The sequence below is a fragment of the Crinia signifera genome, chromosome 6 (assembly GCF_055691185.1).
Source record: "Crinia signifera chromosome 6, ASM5569118v1, whole genome shotgun sequence".
Classification (NCBI taxonomy): domain Eukaryota; kingdom Metazoa; phylum Chordata; class Amphibia; order Anura; family Myobatrachidae; genus Crinia; species Crinia signifera.
This window is the reverse complement of record NC_139222.1, coordinates 33,334,155-33,350,713: the sequence shown is the minus strand read 5'-3', so window position 1 is coordinate 33,350,713 and position 16,559 is coordinate 33,334,155. Positions and strand designations below refer to the sequence as shown.

The following is a 16,559-nucleotide window of genomic DNA, read 5'->3' as shown; positions in this document are numbered from 1 at the left end:
AATGTTGTTTCCAAGTGTTTTTTCCCCTCTCTGTGCCATTGTATGTGTGTCTATTGCTGCAAATGCAGAATCCAGAATTATTAATGCCTCCCTGAAATAATTCACAATAAACGACAGTAATAGATATCGGCAATATCCATAGTGATTTGAATAATGACTTCACAACTGTTGTTTATATCAGCAAGCAAACACTTGCCAAAGAGGATACTGTTCTGTCTGTTTACTTCCTCCATATCCCTCCGCCTGATACTGTAAGTGCCTTTTCTCTACATGTCCACAAAACACATCCAGACCTTTCCGACTGACGGAGAGAGACTTTGAACTACTCACAGTGAGTATTATATTGTATTTTACTACACTGGACTCTGACTTTCACTACCACTGCTGTGTGCATGGGGCATGTGGCCATCTGTGCTGTGCCCAAAATGTAATTGCTGTCATTGTTGCAGCCGCCTGGCTGTTGCCCCTGTCCAGCGGGTAATGGGGATTGGGCGATGGTGACTTAACCCTTCCAGGAGAGCTGCACTACATAATAGTGCAAACTACTGCCCAAGTAAAGAGGGACAGCCGCACGCTCCCCCGAAATTGCATCATTTACGTGAGACCCCCCCAGTTTTCGCCACTGTGGGGGCCTAACCTGCAGCTCTGTAAGCTGCTGGCCAGTCCCCAGTCCTCCTGCTGCAGGAATATACTGTGTGCATGCATGAGTATACTAAGTACTTTATGCACACTGACACTCAGCAGTACATCACTACATCTGGAGCGGCTGAGGCAGAGGGTGGCTGAGGCAGAGGGTGGCTGGGGCAGGGGGTGGCTGAGGCAGGGGGTGGCTGAGGCAGGGGGTGGCTGGGGCAGGGGGTGGCTGAGGCAGGGGGTTTGTGATGAGACACGATAGCAAAATAAAACTGAAAAACTCTCTCATTGATGGTAATATTCTTACTGGCTGTGGAACTGGAGAAACTGTTTTAACACCCAGAATCCCAATGATTTCCTCAACTTTATCATTTCGTTTTAAACAAGTCCAGTTCCCGATAACAGTTTGCTTTGCGGTGGCCATAAATAAAGCACAAGCTCAAACACTTAACCCTTTGAGTGCACACATCTTAGTGAGAGATGCTAAAATATCTGCTAAAAATGCCGGCGTCACTTACATTTGTTATATAAATTCAAATAAAAAAATAAGATGATATTTCCTATATAAGGTAATATTACAGGTCACTATAATGATAAAAATGTTTTCTTGGCAATTTGTACACCTATTTTGTTAAATTCACTTGGCACTCAAAGGTATAATGCAGCTGAAATTGACCTAAGCGGGGTATTTTTCGCATGACCGACTTCATGTGGCCCTTTCACGTGGTACATTAAAAAAAATAATAATCATTTTTTACTCAAAAATGACAAATGTGGTCTATAAAGACATTTTACAAATCACTCATTTCTAATTTTTTTAATTACAAAGTTCACTGAAACAATCGGGAAATCGTAAAAGACGTGGATCCGTGAATCCACGCCTTTTTCTGCAGAAAACAGACTCTGATTCTAAAATTCAGCAGCTGTTTCCACGTTTGCAGATTCGGCTTTTTTTTTGTTTTAAAAGAGCCCAATTTGCAAATGCAAATAGTCAAATTCTCTTTTATAGAAAATAAAATAAAGGGAAAATTTGAATACCCCTGTAACACCTAAATCATGGGTACCACTTTTATAACATATCATTTTGGTAAGATGACAAAAAGAAATACAATTACTGACAATATTACTGACCTGCAGTTATTGTAAGAATTTTTATTAACACTTAGTATATCACTGGCATGCCGCACTGGGCTTTCTAGCTTATGATAGTTTTTGGGGTGCCTTACCCTGCACCTAGATATAGCGCTAGGGACCCCCAATATACAGAGAAGCCTTGACGTGGCTTGGGGGCATATCATACACCTGCGCAGGTATATGTAACCAATATATCTGAATTCTATTATCATGTAGTGTTCAAGATTGGTTACTAATACCATTCAGTGTGCTGGGGGAACCAATGTCTTGTTTTACTTACTAATTCAGATATGTAAGCAATTGCACCGGTGCAAGGAAGCCGCTATGCAGTTACATGCAAATGTCTTTCGGCTCAGCCTCCGATCCCAACCACCTCTGTCTGTCATGATATGCAGTGTCAGCAGACCAGGGGCGTAACGAGGGCAGAGCCGGCGGAGCACGAGCTCCGGGCGCCGAGTTTATAGGGTGCCGGAACTGTGCACCGCAAAAGGCACCTGTGCCGCTCACCGGCCCTCTGTGTGCCGCCCGCTCGCCAGCTCTGTGTGCCTCTATCTATCAGTTTGTAGAAAAAAAAATCTAGATACACACACATACACACACATAGGTTTTTTTTGGGGGGGGGAGGGGGCCCGGAGATGTCCCTTGCTCTGGGCATCGTGACACGTATTTACACCGCTGCACAGACCACGGACAGTCTGCATAAGTTTGGACACCCACATTCAGGTATTCTGCACCCTGTACCCCGCATCCATACAAAAACGCCCCATTTTGGAAAGTGGTGCCAGCTTCCACCTCCGTTCTGCCCCACTAAACATTGCAATAAGTTAATCATACTATTGCTGACAGGGATTGGCAATATCGAACATGTGCAGAACCGGAAACATCGTATTTGTAAGTAAACCATTAAGTTTCCATAGAAATCTGAAATAGACCATATGTCCCTACTTGGCCAAAGCATAAGGTAATAAAACCATTTGCACAATCTGCCAAATGCAGTGCTATTTCCCAATGGCAGGAAATGCAAGATTAAACATTTCATTGGGATTTATGAGGATTTACACCATTTGTGATATAATGAAATGAAGAGACAGATTTGGGGGGAAGAGAAAACACTTTTACGAGATACACAATCTTTGTAACATCAAACTCATCTTTATACAGTCACCATATTTGGGGTCTTTCTCCCTTTTGGTAATAAAGGGCCTGATTCTGGTTTGGTCGCAAAGCAGCGGAAGTTTGCTGCTTTGCAAGCCATATAATGGCGCATGAGGGAGTTCGTTAATCAGGATCACCCTCAAAAGTCGGTCTGAACTGACTATTCTTACCGTCGGTGATGGAAGTGGCGGGTGACGTCAACAACCCCCCCGAGCAGGCATCAGCCACTAATGCTGGGCATTTCCCTGCTACCACCCCCTTCCCTCCCACTATGGAGGGAACGACTCACTGTGGGGGTTATTCTCGTTCACTCTTTCTGACAAATTCCTTCTTAGATGGACAAAACCATGTGCACTGCAGGGGGGGGGGGAGATGTAACATGTGCAGAGAGAATTAGATTTGGGTGAGTTATTTTGTTTCTGTGCAGGGTAAATACTGGCTGCTTTATTTTTACACTGCAATATAGATCTCACTTTGAAGAAAAACCCCACCCAAATCTAATTCTCTCTGCACAAGTAACATCTGCCCCCTGCAGTGCACATGGTTTTGTCCATCTACAAAGGAATTTGTCAGAAAGAGTGAACCAGAATAACCCCCTGTGTGTGTGATACTCACCAAAGCCATTCGCTCCCGGGGTCTGTGCATGCACATATTGACGCATGCAAATGCTCAGTCCTCAACCGTTGGGGTAAAGACCAAATTTGGACCCGAAAGAATGGGTCTGATTTTCTTAGTACATATGAGGGATTTAAATCCACAGTGGATGGACTGTGCAGAGAGTGACCAGGGCAGCCGAGAGGAATGCCGGGCCCGGCTAAAATTTTGGAGGTGTGGCCTAAGTGTGGGAGGTGTGGGCACCTCCCACACTTAGGCCACGCCCCAAAGTGTTTAGAGGAGGGTGAAAGAAAACTCTTAAAACTGTAATCTCAGCAGCAGCGCACACCTATAGCATGTGCTGTGCTGACAGCAGGCTCAGCATGACCTCTCACACTGTCAGTGAGACACTCATGCTGAGCCTGCTGTCAGCACATGCTGTAGAAGTGTGTGCTGCTGTTGCTACCCGGGAGGGATGGAGGGGGAAGGGAGGGGTCGGACCAGGGCCCGGGTAATTAGTACCAGTTCCCCCCCCCCCCCCCTCGGCTGCCCTGAGAGCTACAGGGCCGGCACCACCACTAGGCAGCTTTAGGCATTTGCCTAGGGTGCCAGCCACTGGAGGACAGTAATGAGCTGCAGGAGGAGCAGCAGCAGCAGGAAAGGTCCCACCGGCGCCGAGGATTGCAGAAGGAAGAAAGCTGCATGCACCTGCCAACTTGGCAAGTTATTCAGGTGAGTGAGCCGCACGCCTTCGCCCCCGGCCCCACCCCCACCCCCCTGCCTGGAGCCCGCCCGTGTGTGTTATACTCCAACCCCCCCCCCCCCACCCCCTACCGCTGGTCTTCATACGGCAATTCTCAGGCAGGTGCACCCCCAGTCAGCGGTAATCTTTGGCGGCGGGCAGCCGCAACCCCCCGTGCCATATAGCAGAGAGGAGGCAGCTGCCGCATCCCCCCCATCCCATGCCATGGAGCAGGTGGAAGTCAGCCGCATCATCCCCCTGACTGGGTCAGAGCGGAGGGGGCGGGGGTAGACCTGGAGCGTTGAAAGGGCTTGCACCGGCCCTGAGTAAACCCTGCCGGGCGGCGAAACCCCGCACGACCAAAAGCTATGCCGCACAGTAGTTAATAATGGACACGGTTGTGTCCATTCACACGGGACGGCCACGGCCCGGCCGCCTGGTTGCAGCCGGATCCCACCACTGGAAAGGACGGCTGGCGGGCTGTGGCCATCCCCACCATTCTAAACTTCTGTGTGTGGCACGGCTTCTTGGCCGTGCAGGTTTCGCCGCCCGGCAGGAGCCGGAGCATGTGAAAGGGGCCTAACACAAACCTGTCAGGGGGAATGTCACTAGAATAAGGACGGCATCTAGCCAGTGTGGGGAAGGTGTCAGGGGCTGCTCAGGTAATGCTGGGCACATCCCCAAAGTGACGAAAGGGGGGTTGTGGTGCTTGGCAAAGCCCCTCTGCCACAGGCCACACCCATCTCACTCATAGCTCCACCTCCTTCTCAAGCTGCCCGCCCCTTCAGCACGGCAGGTTCCGAATTCATCCAGAAAAAGGTGAGGCGGTATGCCAATCGTGAATAATTCAGATTAGATTGCATGAGGAATGTGATGAAAGGTGCATGTATACTATACTACAGTAACAGACACTCTGCCTCTAGCCCTGCAGGACAATGCCAGTAAACGTATTACACGGTGAACATGGGAACATTTCCTGTGATGCACCAGAGGGAGCCGCGGTTCACATCCATATTAATCAGCGATCTGCCCTGGACTGCCTGCTGGACACCATGCGGATGCTCAAGAGGAAAGGAGAACCTGACACAAAGCCGGCCAATCGCAGCTCCTCTGGGGAACGTCTTGGAGTTGGGGTGAGGTGACTTTGTACTACAGTCACATTTGATAACAAACAGCTGATTGGACCATCTAAAATGATTTAAGTAGCATTAAGTGACTTTTCTGTGGCCATGTTTGTCTTACCTTAAGAACAGAGCATGTCCTTGGTATTTTGTTATTTAAGCCCATACACCCGCTGAGGTTGCTTTCACACACACTTCCACCAATTCCATGCCCAATCCAGCCCTGGTCTCATCTCTCTAGTTGTGTGAATTTCAACCTTTTTGCGGCAAGATTTTGAAATTGCCTAGACAACACCATATCAGTTCAGTACCCTGAAAAAAAAAAAATACACAAACACATTGTCCCCCATGGGGAATAACCCCCCCTTATTAAAATAATGCACTGTTCCTCACAGTGCCCCCTCACAGTAATTTCACACACTGGCCCCCATGGTAATTCCCCACATTGACATCCTGCACATCAATTCTACACATTGCCGCCCCCTACGGTAATTCCGCACACTGCCTCCATGGTAATTCCACACACTGGCCCTCACAGTAATTCCACACACTTCCCACCACTGTAATTCCACACATTGACTGCTGCCCAAAGTACTTCCAGACATTAGCCCCCACAGTAATTCCACACACTGCCCCCCACAGTAATCCACACACTGCCCCCCACAGTAATTCCACACATTGCCCTCTCTCCAACAATAATTCAACACACTGTCCGCCACTATAATTCCACACATTGACTGCACAAAGTACTTCCACACATTGGCCCACCACAGTAATTCCAACACTGCCCACACAGTAATTCCTCACATTGGGCCTTATTCTAGTTCACTCTTTCTGACAAAATCCTTCTTTGATGGACAAAACCATGTGCACTGCAGGTGTGGCAGATGTTACTTGTGCACAGAGAATTAGATTTGGGTGGGGTTTTACTTCAAAGTGAGATCTACATTGCAGTGTAAAAATAAGGCAGCCAGTATTTACCCTGCACAGAAACAAAACAACTCACCCAAATCTAATTCTCTCTGCACATTTTACATCTGCCCCCCCTGCAGTGCACATGGTTTTGTCCATCTAAGAAGGATTTTGTCAGAAAGAGTGAACTAGAATAAGGCCCATTGACCCCCACAGTACTCATAGTAATTCCACACATTGCCCCCTCACCTACAGTAATTCCACACATTGCCCCACACAGTAATTGCACGCATTGGCTGCCCAAAGTACTTCCACACATTAGCCCCCACAGTAATTCCACACTGCCCACACAGTAATCCACACACTGCCCCCCCACAGTAATTCCTCACATTGACCCCCAAAGTATTTCAACACATTAGCGCCCCACGGCAATTGTACACATTCCCCCCTAAACAGTAATTCTACCCACTGCCCTCCACAGTGATTCCACACACTATCCCCCACAGTAGTTCCACACATTGCCCCCCCCACCTATGAGTCATAGGTCCCCAGCTGGGCTGTGCATCAGTATCAGCATTAGTGCACTAGATCACAGGTTCTCAAAGTCGATCCTCAGGACCCGCACATAGTGCATGTTTTCCAGGTCTCCTCACAGAATCGCAAGTGAATTAATTAGATCTTTTAAAACGTGTCAGTCAGTAATGAGTACACCTGTCGGGTGACCTGGAAAACGTGACCTGTGTGGGGTCCTGAGGACCGAGTTTGAGAACCACTGCACTAGAGTGATAATGGGGGGATATGTGCAGTGCATCTCTGGAGGCACATTTGAGAACCCCTGGTGGCAGACCGCGACGCAGTGGCTGAAAAATGCTGCTCTAGTTGTAGAGTCTCAAGACACCTAAACCTACAAGAAAAATGCATGAGACACAAAATGGTCTTGGGATTCCTTGGAGAGAGATAAAATACCATCCAATCACCTGCTAACTTGAAAGAGTAAAACTCCATAGTGATATTACAAACTATGGCATTGATGGTTAGATGTATTAAGCCTGGTGAAGACGTGCCACCTAACAAACTCCTAACTGTCATTTTTCAAACATAGACGATTGGTACATTATGTTTGAAAAATGACAGTTGGGAGGCTGGTGCATTATCACCTTCCACTTTATCTCCACTTTATCTCTTCACCAGGCTTAATACATCTGTCCCAATTTGCCCTTCTGAGCAATATCTTTTTGTCATATTGCTTAGTGTGTACGCACAGTATCATTAACAATGTCGTCCAACGTCTGGACCTGTAGCTCACTTTTGACTATATCGACAGTGACTGCATGTAGGTAGTGGGGACCCAATGACGTTGCTGAGCGATATCGTTAACAATACCATTTAGTGTGTATGCAGTACATCGTTTGCCCGGGAGTTCAAGGGAAATCATTGACAATATCGTTCATAAATGAAATATGATCAATTTTATTGAAATAAACCAATGTCCTTCTCTTGCTATAGATCTCGTTGATCAGTTTGGGCTGCATTAGTGTCATGTTGGCCATTATTCTCGTTGTTGTGAAGCCATTTCTCATCATCTTGATTAAAGGCACCCACTTCTGGGTAGGATTTCCGGTAAGTGATGGCTGCAAAGTCACATTTCTCCTTATATTGTTAAACTTTTGTATAGAAGAACAACTACATTAGGTCTATGTACATACAGTATGTAATAAAGGAATGTGCAGTTGGCTTGTTGTGATGATGCTATACTGCCACCCATCATCTGTAGCTGGTATTGCAGCCAGTCAAAATACCAACATATAAAAAATGGGGAACCCTGCAAGAGGATATGATTTAATACAGATATTACAAGCAGGAATTAAATAGCACCAAGAATTTAGCCTGACCTGTAAATGAAATATGCTGGGAGATTGCAGGCCAGCAATAATACAGAGATTGCAGGAGCTGGAAGATTGCAGGCCAGATCTGTGGAAAATTCAGTAATGACTGTAGCGGTGAGCTGACAGAAATGGTCAGATAATTCCTGGGTACGAATAGTCCTATTCGTATCCATTTGGCAAATTTACGAACGTACAAATGCGTACGATTCAAGTTCTAGTCATTTGTATTTTTAAGAATTTCTAAAAAATACAAATGGATACACTATCGATAGAATAAGGCCATTTAAGTCTATTCTTTTCAATGGTTTCAACAAATTTACTATTTATTCAGATTTCTTCTGTGTATTTTCCAAATTTTTGCGGTCAGATTTTTTACAAATCCATATTTTTTTCGAAAACAAAATAGATAAGGTCCAGCCTGGTGAGTTTTAATGAAACATACACAATTCAGTGAGATCTGGGCATGGTTCTGTCCAAAGAAATGTGTTAAGGTAAAAATGTTTAAAAAAAATGGCGTGCAGACTCATAGTTCCACAGCAATATACAATAGTGTATTCTAATTTTTACACATTTATCAGCCCGGTACCCACCACACAGGGGTACCAGGGACAGCCCCAGGCTTCAGCCTGATCAGGTAAATTCTGGAGGGGGAGACTCCTTTATTGGGGGGGTCCTCACTCCCCCAGGACCCCTGCCCAGGCTGACCGGTCAGGAGGTGAATCAGTCAAATACAACTGATTAGTAAATTTGTATCCGGAATATGAATTCGGAAATGCAATATGACAGAATATTAATAATGCGAATATTACGAATATGAATTTTTAGTAAATTCCCCCCAAAAACTGAATTAGACAAGGGGCCAGATGTACTAAGCTTCAAAAGTGATAAAATGGAGAGTGATAAGCAACCAGCCAATCAGCTGCTACCTGCCATGTTACAGACTGTGTTTGAAAAATGTCAGGCATGAGCTGATTGGCTGGCTGTTTATTACTCTCCATTTTATCACTTATGAAGCTTAGTACATCTGGCGCCTTGTCTAATTCAGTTTTGGGGGGGAATTTACTAAGAATACGAAAATTCATATTCGTAATATTCGCATTCTTAATATTCTGTCATATTGCATTTACGAATTCGGACGAATTCGTTCAATTTGTAAATGCGCACGAATTATCCAAATGCCGATGGGCACATTCAAATACGAACATCGGAACTTTGCGAATGACCCAAATATGACTGCTTAGTAAATTATACGTATATGGTCGTACATTTTACAATATGTACGTAGCCATTAGATTTCATAAAAAATACGAATACGAATGACAATGATTGAAATACGAATCCTTAGTAAATTCTCCCCAGAGTATCTGAACAGAGACCGAAAAACATGCAGACTGCAGACAAACTATCACCAACACAAAGTAATGGGCTAAGAGGAATTTAAGCACAGTTCTTCCAATCCCAGACTGCAGCCAGGACAGGTATTCAGCAGCAATCTGTGCAAACTGGGTAGCTATGCAACCAGAGACGCGGAAGGGACCCGGCGTTCTGGTTGCCTGGAGACAGAGGAATATCTTTGTACGCCGGGAACCAGCAGCACTGTCAGCAGAAGACTGCACAGCACTGGCAGTGAGAGCTGGTCCTTGTGCAGGCCCACAGTATCATGGCTAACACACAGTAGCATGCTTTGGATGAGTGCACACCAGCACAGATAAGAGGACCCTGTGTCTGATCATGTGATGCTGTCTCTCTCCTGTCAGAGGTTCCCACAAGTTGGAATAAGGAGTCATCAGCAGGGACTCCTGAGCAGCTACAGTAAATTGCAGTAATTACATAAAATTATTGTCCTGGCAGAGAAACTCCTTAGTGGCACCCCTAGGGAAATCTTGGAGATTAGAAGTACAATGCAGGGCAGCAGGAGGATAATGATTGAAACAGGAGCCTCCTGCAGGATGTGGGAGGGTAGCCAACTATGAATCAGAACCAATATTAGGAAAACTCTATGATCTACCTGCACCAGAGTGTAGAAACACCACAGGGGAAATGTTTAAGTACGTATTTGTGGAAATGAAAAAAATCTTTGTATTTTTAACTGTTGTCTCTTTTACTATAGTTCATTATATGCGGGGCATTGAACGTCATGTCTTACAGATATCCAAAGAGATGCTGGGTAAGTGTTTTAGCTTTTTGCTTTCGCTGCCATTTTGTTTTCGTCATATGCATTTGAGCTCTTAACTGGTATATTGCCAATTTTTTAGCCTTTTAAAACGGTTAGAGCTGCAGTGTGAAAGCGCCTGTCTGTTACAAATAACCGGTATTTTCAAACGGGTAAAAAGCAGAGTCCTACACGGTTCAGAGATGTTTTTTATGCAGTGCGAAGGGCTCTGAACCGGTATATAGGACTCAGGCAGTAGCTATGAGAGCGCAGTGCATATGTAATGTACACACTACACTGCCTCCTCTGCCACTGCTCACTCTGCCACTCCTCACTCTGCCACTCCTCACTCTGCCACCAACACCTCTTCCTCTGCTCACACTGCCACTGCTCCTCTCCATCCTCCTTACTTCCTATCAAAGAGTGAAATGGCGCCAGTGCCCCTTTATATAGGGGGTGTGATGCATAATGGAGGGGACAGAGGTGGACCAATAGGTCTTGTAAATCGCACTCTGGTTGGTCCAAAACTCGCACATGACCGGCGGAAGAAATCACACTTTTTGGTGTCATAAATTCGCACCACTTCGCCGCAAATCGCACTACATCGCACTTTTCAGCCTCCAAATCGCATCCCATTAAATATGCAAATTATTACCAAAAAATGCGAATTAAAAAAGTGGGTACTTGTTTCCTAGCACGGCCACACCGATTTGTATCGGTATACTTCATAGGTATACGCGTCCCCTCGCGGGGCTCGCTGCACTCGCCACACTTAATATTCTCAACTCCACGCCGACGTGGATAGTAGGGGTATGAAAAGGTTAGAGGACGCGCACCGCCGCCCCTTGCGGGCTCGCTTCGCTCGCCACGCTTCGGATTGGCGTCAATCGTGGGGTGATGACGGGGCCATATACAATGTGAAATGGGTCATATTGGCCCATTTCACATTGTTTCCTATGTGAGATGGACTTAATCAAGTCCATCTCATCTTGTGCCATTATAATGGCACAAGACCGACGCAATGCTCCCGATTTCAATGTTAAAAATATTTTAACATTGAAGCCTATGGCAAAATCGCGGGCATCGCGTCGGTCGCGTCGGGGGCCATGTTAATGCACGCGACCGACGAGATGCCCCCGATTTTGCCTTTGCCGGCAAAATGGACCTGATTTTAAAGGAAATCGGGTCCATCGCGGGTATAGTGTACCTTAACTTTAAGGTACACGATGCCCGTGATTGTGGCCGTTCTAGGAAACAAGTACCAAAAAGTGCGAAGAGCGGCGATGTGGTGCGAGATAAAAAAATGCGCATTTATCTCATCCCATAGAATGTCACCCTACGTTTCTTCACAACCCTTGCAGGTTTGTCAAAGAGGGCGTGAATAATTCCCTGGGCGGAGGTTAATCGCTGGCCATGGCAGTGAGTTCAATTCTATTTAAAAAAAATTGTTTTGTCAGGGGGTGGGGATTCTGGGTACTCAGAAACCCGCCCAGCGTGCGCCACTGCACACCCCACCCAAATCTAGCTCTCTCTGCACATGTTACATCAGCCTCACCTGCAGCGCAGCATGGTTTTGTCCATTAAACCTTTCAGGTCCAACTTCTCATCAGGCTCAACAGTACTGGCGCCAGTAGCAGATCCAACGGTGAGACACTTTAAAATAAGAACATTAACATCATTCAAAATTCAATGAAGATCATTTTTGAATAAAAAACATAAAAAAATTACAATTAATTTAAATATTTAACCCCTTCCCGACATTTGACGTATATATACGTCATGGCCGGGATGTACTTCCCGACACATGACGTATATATACGTCATGACTTTAAACTGTCCCCGCGTCTATAGACGCGGGGACAGTTTAAACATGTCTGCTGTCCCTGACAGCAGACATGTCCCTGCATGCCCAGGGGGGGCTGCGATGCCGCCCCCCCGTCGGCGATCGCTGTGATTGGCTGTTCAGTGTGAACAGCCATTCACAGCGTTTTCCTGTGTTACCGGCGAATCAGACGCTCGGTAACACAGGTGTCAATCACCGCCGGGCGTCAGGGGGCATGAGGGGGTCATCGGTGACGACGACACCTCACCCCACCTGCCCCGAAGGCTGTGATTGGCTCGTCGGACCGACGAGCCAATCACAGCCAAGGCGCGCCATTTAAACTAACGGTGACTGCGCTGCAGACGCCATTCCGGTCTGGAATTGCGTGCAGAGCGGTCACCGGCCACTCTGTCCTGCTATACATACCTGAACCTTGCCTTATACTTACCTGATCACCGCTGATCACCGCTGGTAGCGTGCTGCCAGCAGCTGGATGCTTCCTGGATCTTGTGACTTCCTGTGTCCTGCTGCTGCAGTGTCATAGAGTCCAAGATAGTGATAGATAGTGAGAGATAGTGACAGAGAGTGACAGAGAGTGACAGAGAGTGATAGAGAGTGATAGAGAGTGATATATTTTGTGTCTGCTGCACCCCCTTTTGTGCTGATCACTATATCTGAGCTGATCAGCAACTTTTTGAGGGTGCAGAGGTTTTTTTTTATATATATACACCTGTCAGTTGCACCAAAGGTTGTGCTGCCTGTGCAACTGACTGCTGCCCCCCCTGCTTCCCCCCCTTTTGTGCTGATTAGTTTAAATTAATTAATCAGCAACTTTTTGGGGGTCCAGGGTTTTTTTTTTATATATATACCTGTCAGTTGCACCAAAGGTTGTGCTGCGTGTGCAACTGACTGCTGCCCCCCCCCCTGCTGCCCCCCCTTTTGTGCTGATTAGTTTAAATTAATTAATCAGCAACTTTTTGGGGGTCCAGGGTTTTTTTTTATATATATATATACCCTGTCAGGTTGCACACAGTTGTGTGCCTGCTGCCCCTCACTGCTAATCAGTGTTCACTGATCACTGCATCACTGATCTGCAGTTTTTTTTTTTTGGAGAGTGCAGTGGGGTTTTGTTTTTACACCCACGTTGCTTTTGTGGGTGTCCTGTGGCCGCTGAGCGCTGATCAGTGACGTACAATCACTGAACAGCATTTTTGGCACAGGGTTGATATAATTTTTTTTCTGCAGTTTTTTTAAATTGTTTTTTTTTTTTTTGGAGAGTGCTGTGGTATATTTTTTTAAATTGTTTTTACACCCACGTTGCTTTTGTGGGTGTCCTGTGGCCGCTGATCAGTGACGTACATCACTGAACAACATTTTTGGCACAGGGTTGATATAATTTTTTTTCTGCAGTTTTTTTAAATTGTTTTTTTTTTTTGTTTTTACACCCACGTTGCTTTTGTGGGTGTCCTGTTGCCTTTGAGCGCTGTTCAGTGACGGTCGTTACTCACCAACATCTGTGCTCAATTTTTGGCACAGGACCTTTTTTTTTTTTTAACCCCTTCAATTTTTTTTTTTTTAACCTCTTTAATTTTTTTTTTTTTATTGGGATCAAATTCCTGTATAAAGTATTTTTTTTTTTCTGCACTACATACACACTACACACTACATTCCACCCGTGTTGAAATAAAGTTTGTACCCCCCCTACACTATACACGTGTTGAAACATTACACTTACAGAAACACAAAAATAAAAATGGCATCCCAAATGTCATCCCAAATGTCATCCCAGTCCTCCAGAAGAATGTATTCAGCGGAGGAGGCATATGCCATGCTTGCCTCTGACTCTGACACAGCCAGTGAGGCAAGCGGGGAATTTGAAGGATTCGTCTTAAGCTCCTCTTCCTCCTCTGGTGATGAGGGACCCCCTCAAAGACGCCCCCGTAGAGCAGCTGAGACCCCCCCCCCCAAATGATTGATCCCGTATGGACCCCACCACCAGACAATTTTGAGCCCCAGGTTCCTGAGTTTTTGGCCATCCCAGAAATCCAATTTGATAGTACAGGTCTCAGAGAAATTGACTTTTTCAAATTATTTTTCTCTGATGATTTTATAAATTTAATGGTGGACCAAAGTAATTTATATGCCCAGCAGTTTATTGCTCAAAACCCCACGTCATCATTTGCTAGGTGGACCCCTGTAGATGCAGTAGAGATGATGACGTTTTGGGGTCTGGTGTTACATATGGGCATAGTAAAAAAGCCAGAAATTAGGCAATATTGGAGTACAGATGTTCTGTACAGCACCCCATTTTACCGTATGGCCATGACTCGGACTCGTTTTGAAGCAATCCTTAAATTTATACATTACACCGATAATGCACAGTGCCCACCCAGAGATGATCCCACCTTTGACCGGCTATTCAAAGTCAGGCCGGTCATTGATCATTTCAGTGCCAAATTTGCAGAGATGTACATCCCTGACAGATTTATTTGTATCGACGAGTCCCTTATACATTTTAAAGGAAGGGTTAAATTCCGCCAGTACCTTCCCAGTAAGAGGGCAAGGTATGGCATAAAAATGTATAAACTGTGTGAAAGCACCTCAGGGTACACCCACAGGTTTAGGGTTTATGAAGGGAAGGATTCAAGAATTGAACCGCCAGAATGCCCCCCCTCCCTCGTAGGTGTTAGTGGAAAAATTGTCTGGGATTTAGTGCACCCCTTCCTGGATAAAGGTTATCACCTCTATGTGGATAACTTTTACACTAGCATCCCCCTGTTTAAGGCCCTTGGTTCAAGAGGTACAGCAGCTTGCGGTACTGTGCGCAAGAACCAAAGAGGCCTCCCAAAAACGCACATTGCCCAAGTACTGAGAAGGGGTGAAAGCAGGGGAATATGCACTGAAAATATGTTGTTGGTCAAATATAAGGACAAGAGGGATGTCCTTATACTGACAACAATTCATGGAGACAGTACCACCTCCGTCCCTGTACGAGGTACCAGTACCCACACCTCAAAACCTAATTGTATCCTAGATTACAATAGGTACATGGGTGGAGTGGATCTTTCAGATCAGGTACTGAAGCCGTACAGTGCCCTGCGGAAAACAAAAATCTGGTACAAGAAGCTGGCCGTGTATATCATCCAGATGGCACTGTATAACGCTTACGTGCTATTCCATTCTACCAGCCAGAGGGGGACATTTATGCACTTTCAAGAGGAAGTCATAAAGGGCCCAATATTTGGGAACCAGCAGGCAGAGGGCCCCAGTACTTCTAGTACTGGCCCCCGTATTGTACCAGGGCAGCATTTTCCAAACGAAATCCCCTCCACTGCAAGAAAGGGCAGGACACAAAAAAGGTGCAAAGTTTGCTATAAAAAGGGAATAAGAAAGGATACTATTTTCCACTGTGAAACTTGCCCCGACAAACCCGGCCTATGTATAAAGGAGTGTTTTAAAATATACCACACATCTATGGATTATTAGGTTCATCATTTCACCGTGCTTCGGGGGTCTTGCTAATGCCACATAGCACCCACCATTCATTCCACCAGAATCTGAGCTGCAAAATCCAAAAATCACTCCTTCCCTTCTGAGTCCTGCCATGCACCCAACTGGTATTTTTTGGTCACATATGAGGCATTGCCATACTCGGGAGAAATTGGGGCATAGATTTTCGGGTGCTTTTTCTCCTTCATACCTTATGAAAATGAAAAATTTTGAGCCAGAACTGCATTTTTGTGTAAAAAAATGTAATTTTTCATTTTCACTGCCCAGTTGTATCAAAATTGGTGAAACCCCTGTGGGTTTGAAATGTACACTATACCCCTAGATGAATTCCCTGAGGGGTGTAGTTTGCAAAATGGGGTCACTTGTGGGGGGGTTCTACTGTATTGGTGCTTCGGGGGTCTTGCTAATGCGACATAGCACCCACCAACATTCCACCAGAATCTGTGCTGCAAAATCCAAATATCACTCCTTCCCTTCTGAGTCCTGCCATGTTTTGGTCACACATGAGGCATTGCCGTACTCGGGAGAAATTGGGGCACAGATTTTGGGGTGCTTTGTCTCCTTCATTCCTTGTGAAAATGAAAAATTTTGAGCCAGAACTGCATTTTTGTGTAAAAAGTTTAATTTTTCATTTTCACTGCCCAGTTGTACCACAATTGGTGAAACCCCTGGGGGTTTGAAATGTACACTTTACCCCTAGATGAATTCCCTGAGGGGTGTAGTTTGCAAAATGGGGTCACTTGTGGGGGGGTTCCACTGTATTGGTGCTTCGGGGGTCTTGCTAATGCGACATAGCACCCACCAACATTCCACCAGAATCTGAGCTGCAAAATCCAAAAATCACTCCTTCCCTTCTGAGTCCTGCCATGCACCCAAATGGTATTTTTTGGTCACATGT

At 45.7% G+C, this 16,559-nt stretch overlaps 1 protein-coding gene across 1 annotated transcript in view; it reads left to right on the top strand.

Moving 5' to 3' along the window:
• The first annotated feature begins 214 nt into the window (after nucleotides 1–214).
• LOC146006905 (transmembrane protein 176B-like) overlaps nucleotides 215–16,559 on the top strand; it is a 35,038-nt gene continuing 18,693 nt past the window's right edge. Inside the window, exons 1-4 of the mRNA XM_083145344.1 lie at nucleotides 215–331; nucleotides 5,182–5,391; nucleotides 7,798–7,911; nucleotides 10,288–10,344. Of these exons, the coding sequence (XP_083001470.1) occupies nucleotides 5,194–5,391; nucleotides 7,798–7,911; nucleotides 10,288–10,344 (369 nt within the window). The 5' untranslated portion in view covers nucleotides 215–331; nucleotides 5,182–5,193. The remainder of the gene's footprint in view (nucleotides 332–5,181; nucleotides 5,392–7,797; nucleotides 7,912–10,287; nucleotides 10,345–16,559) is intronic.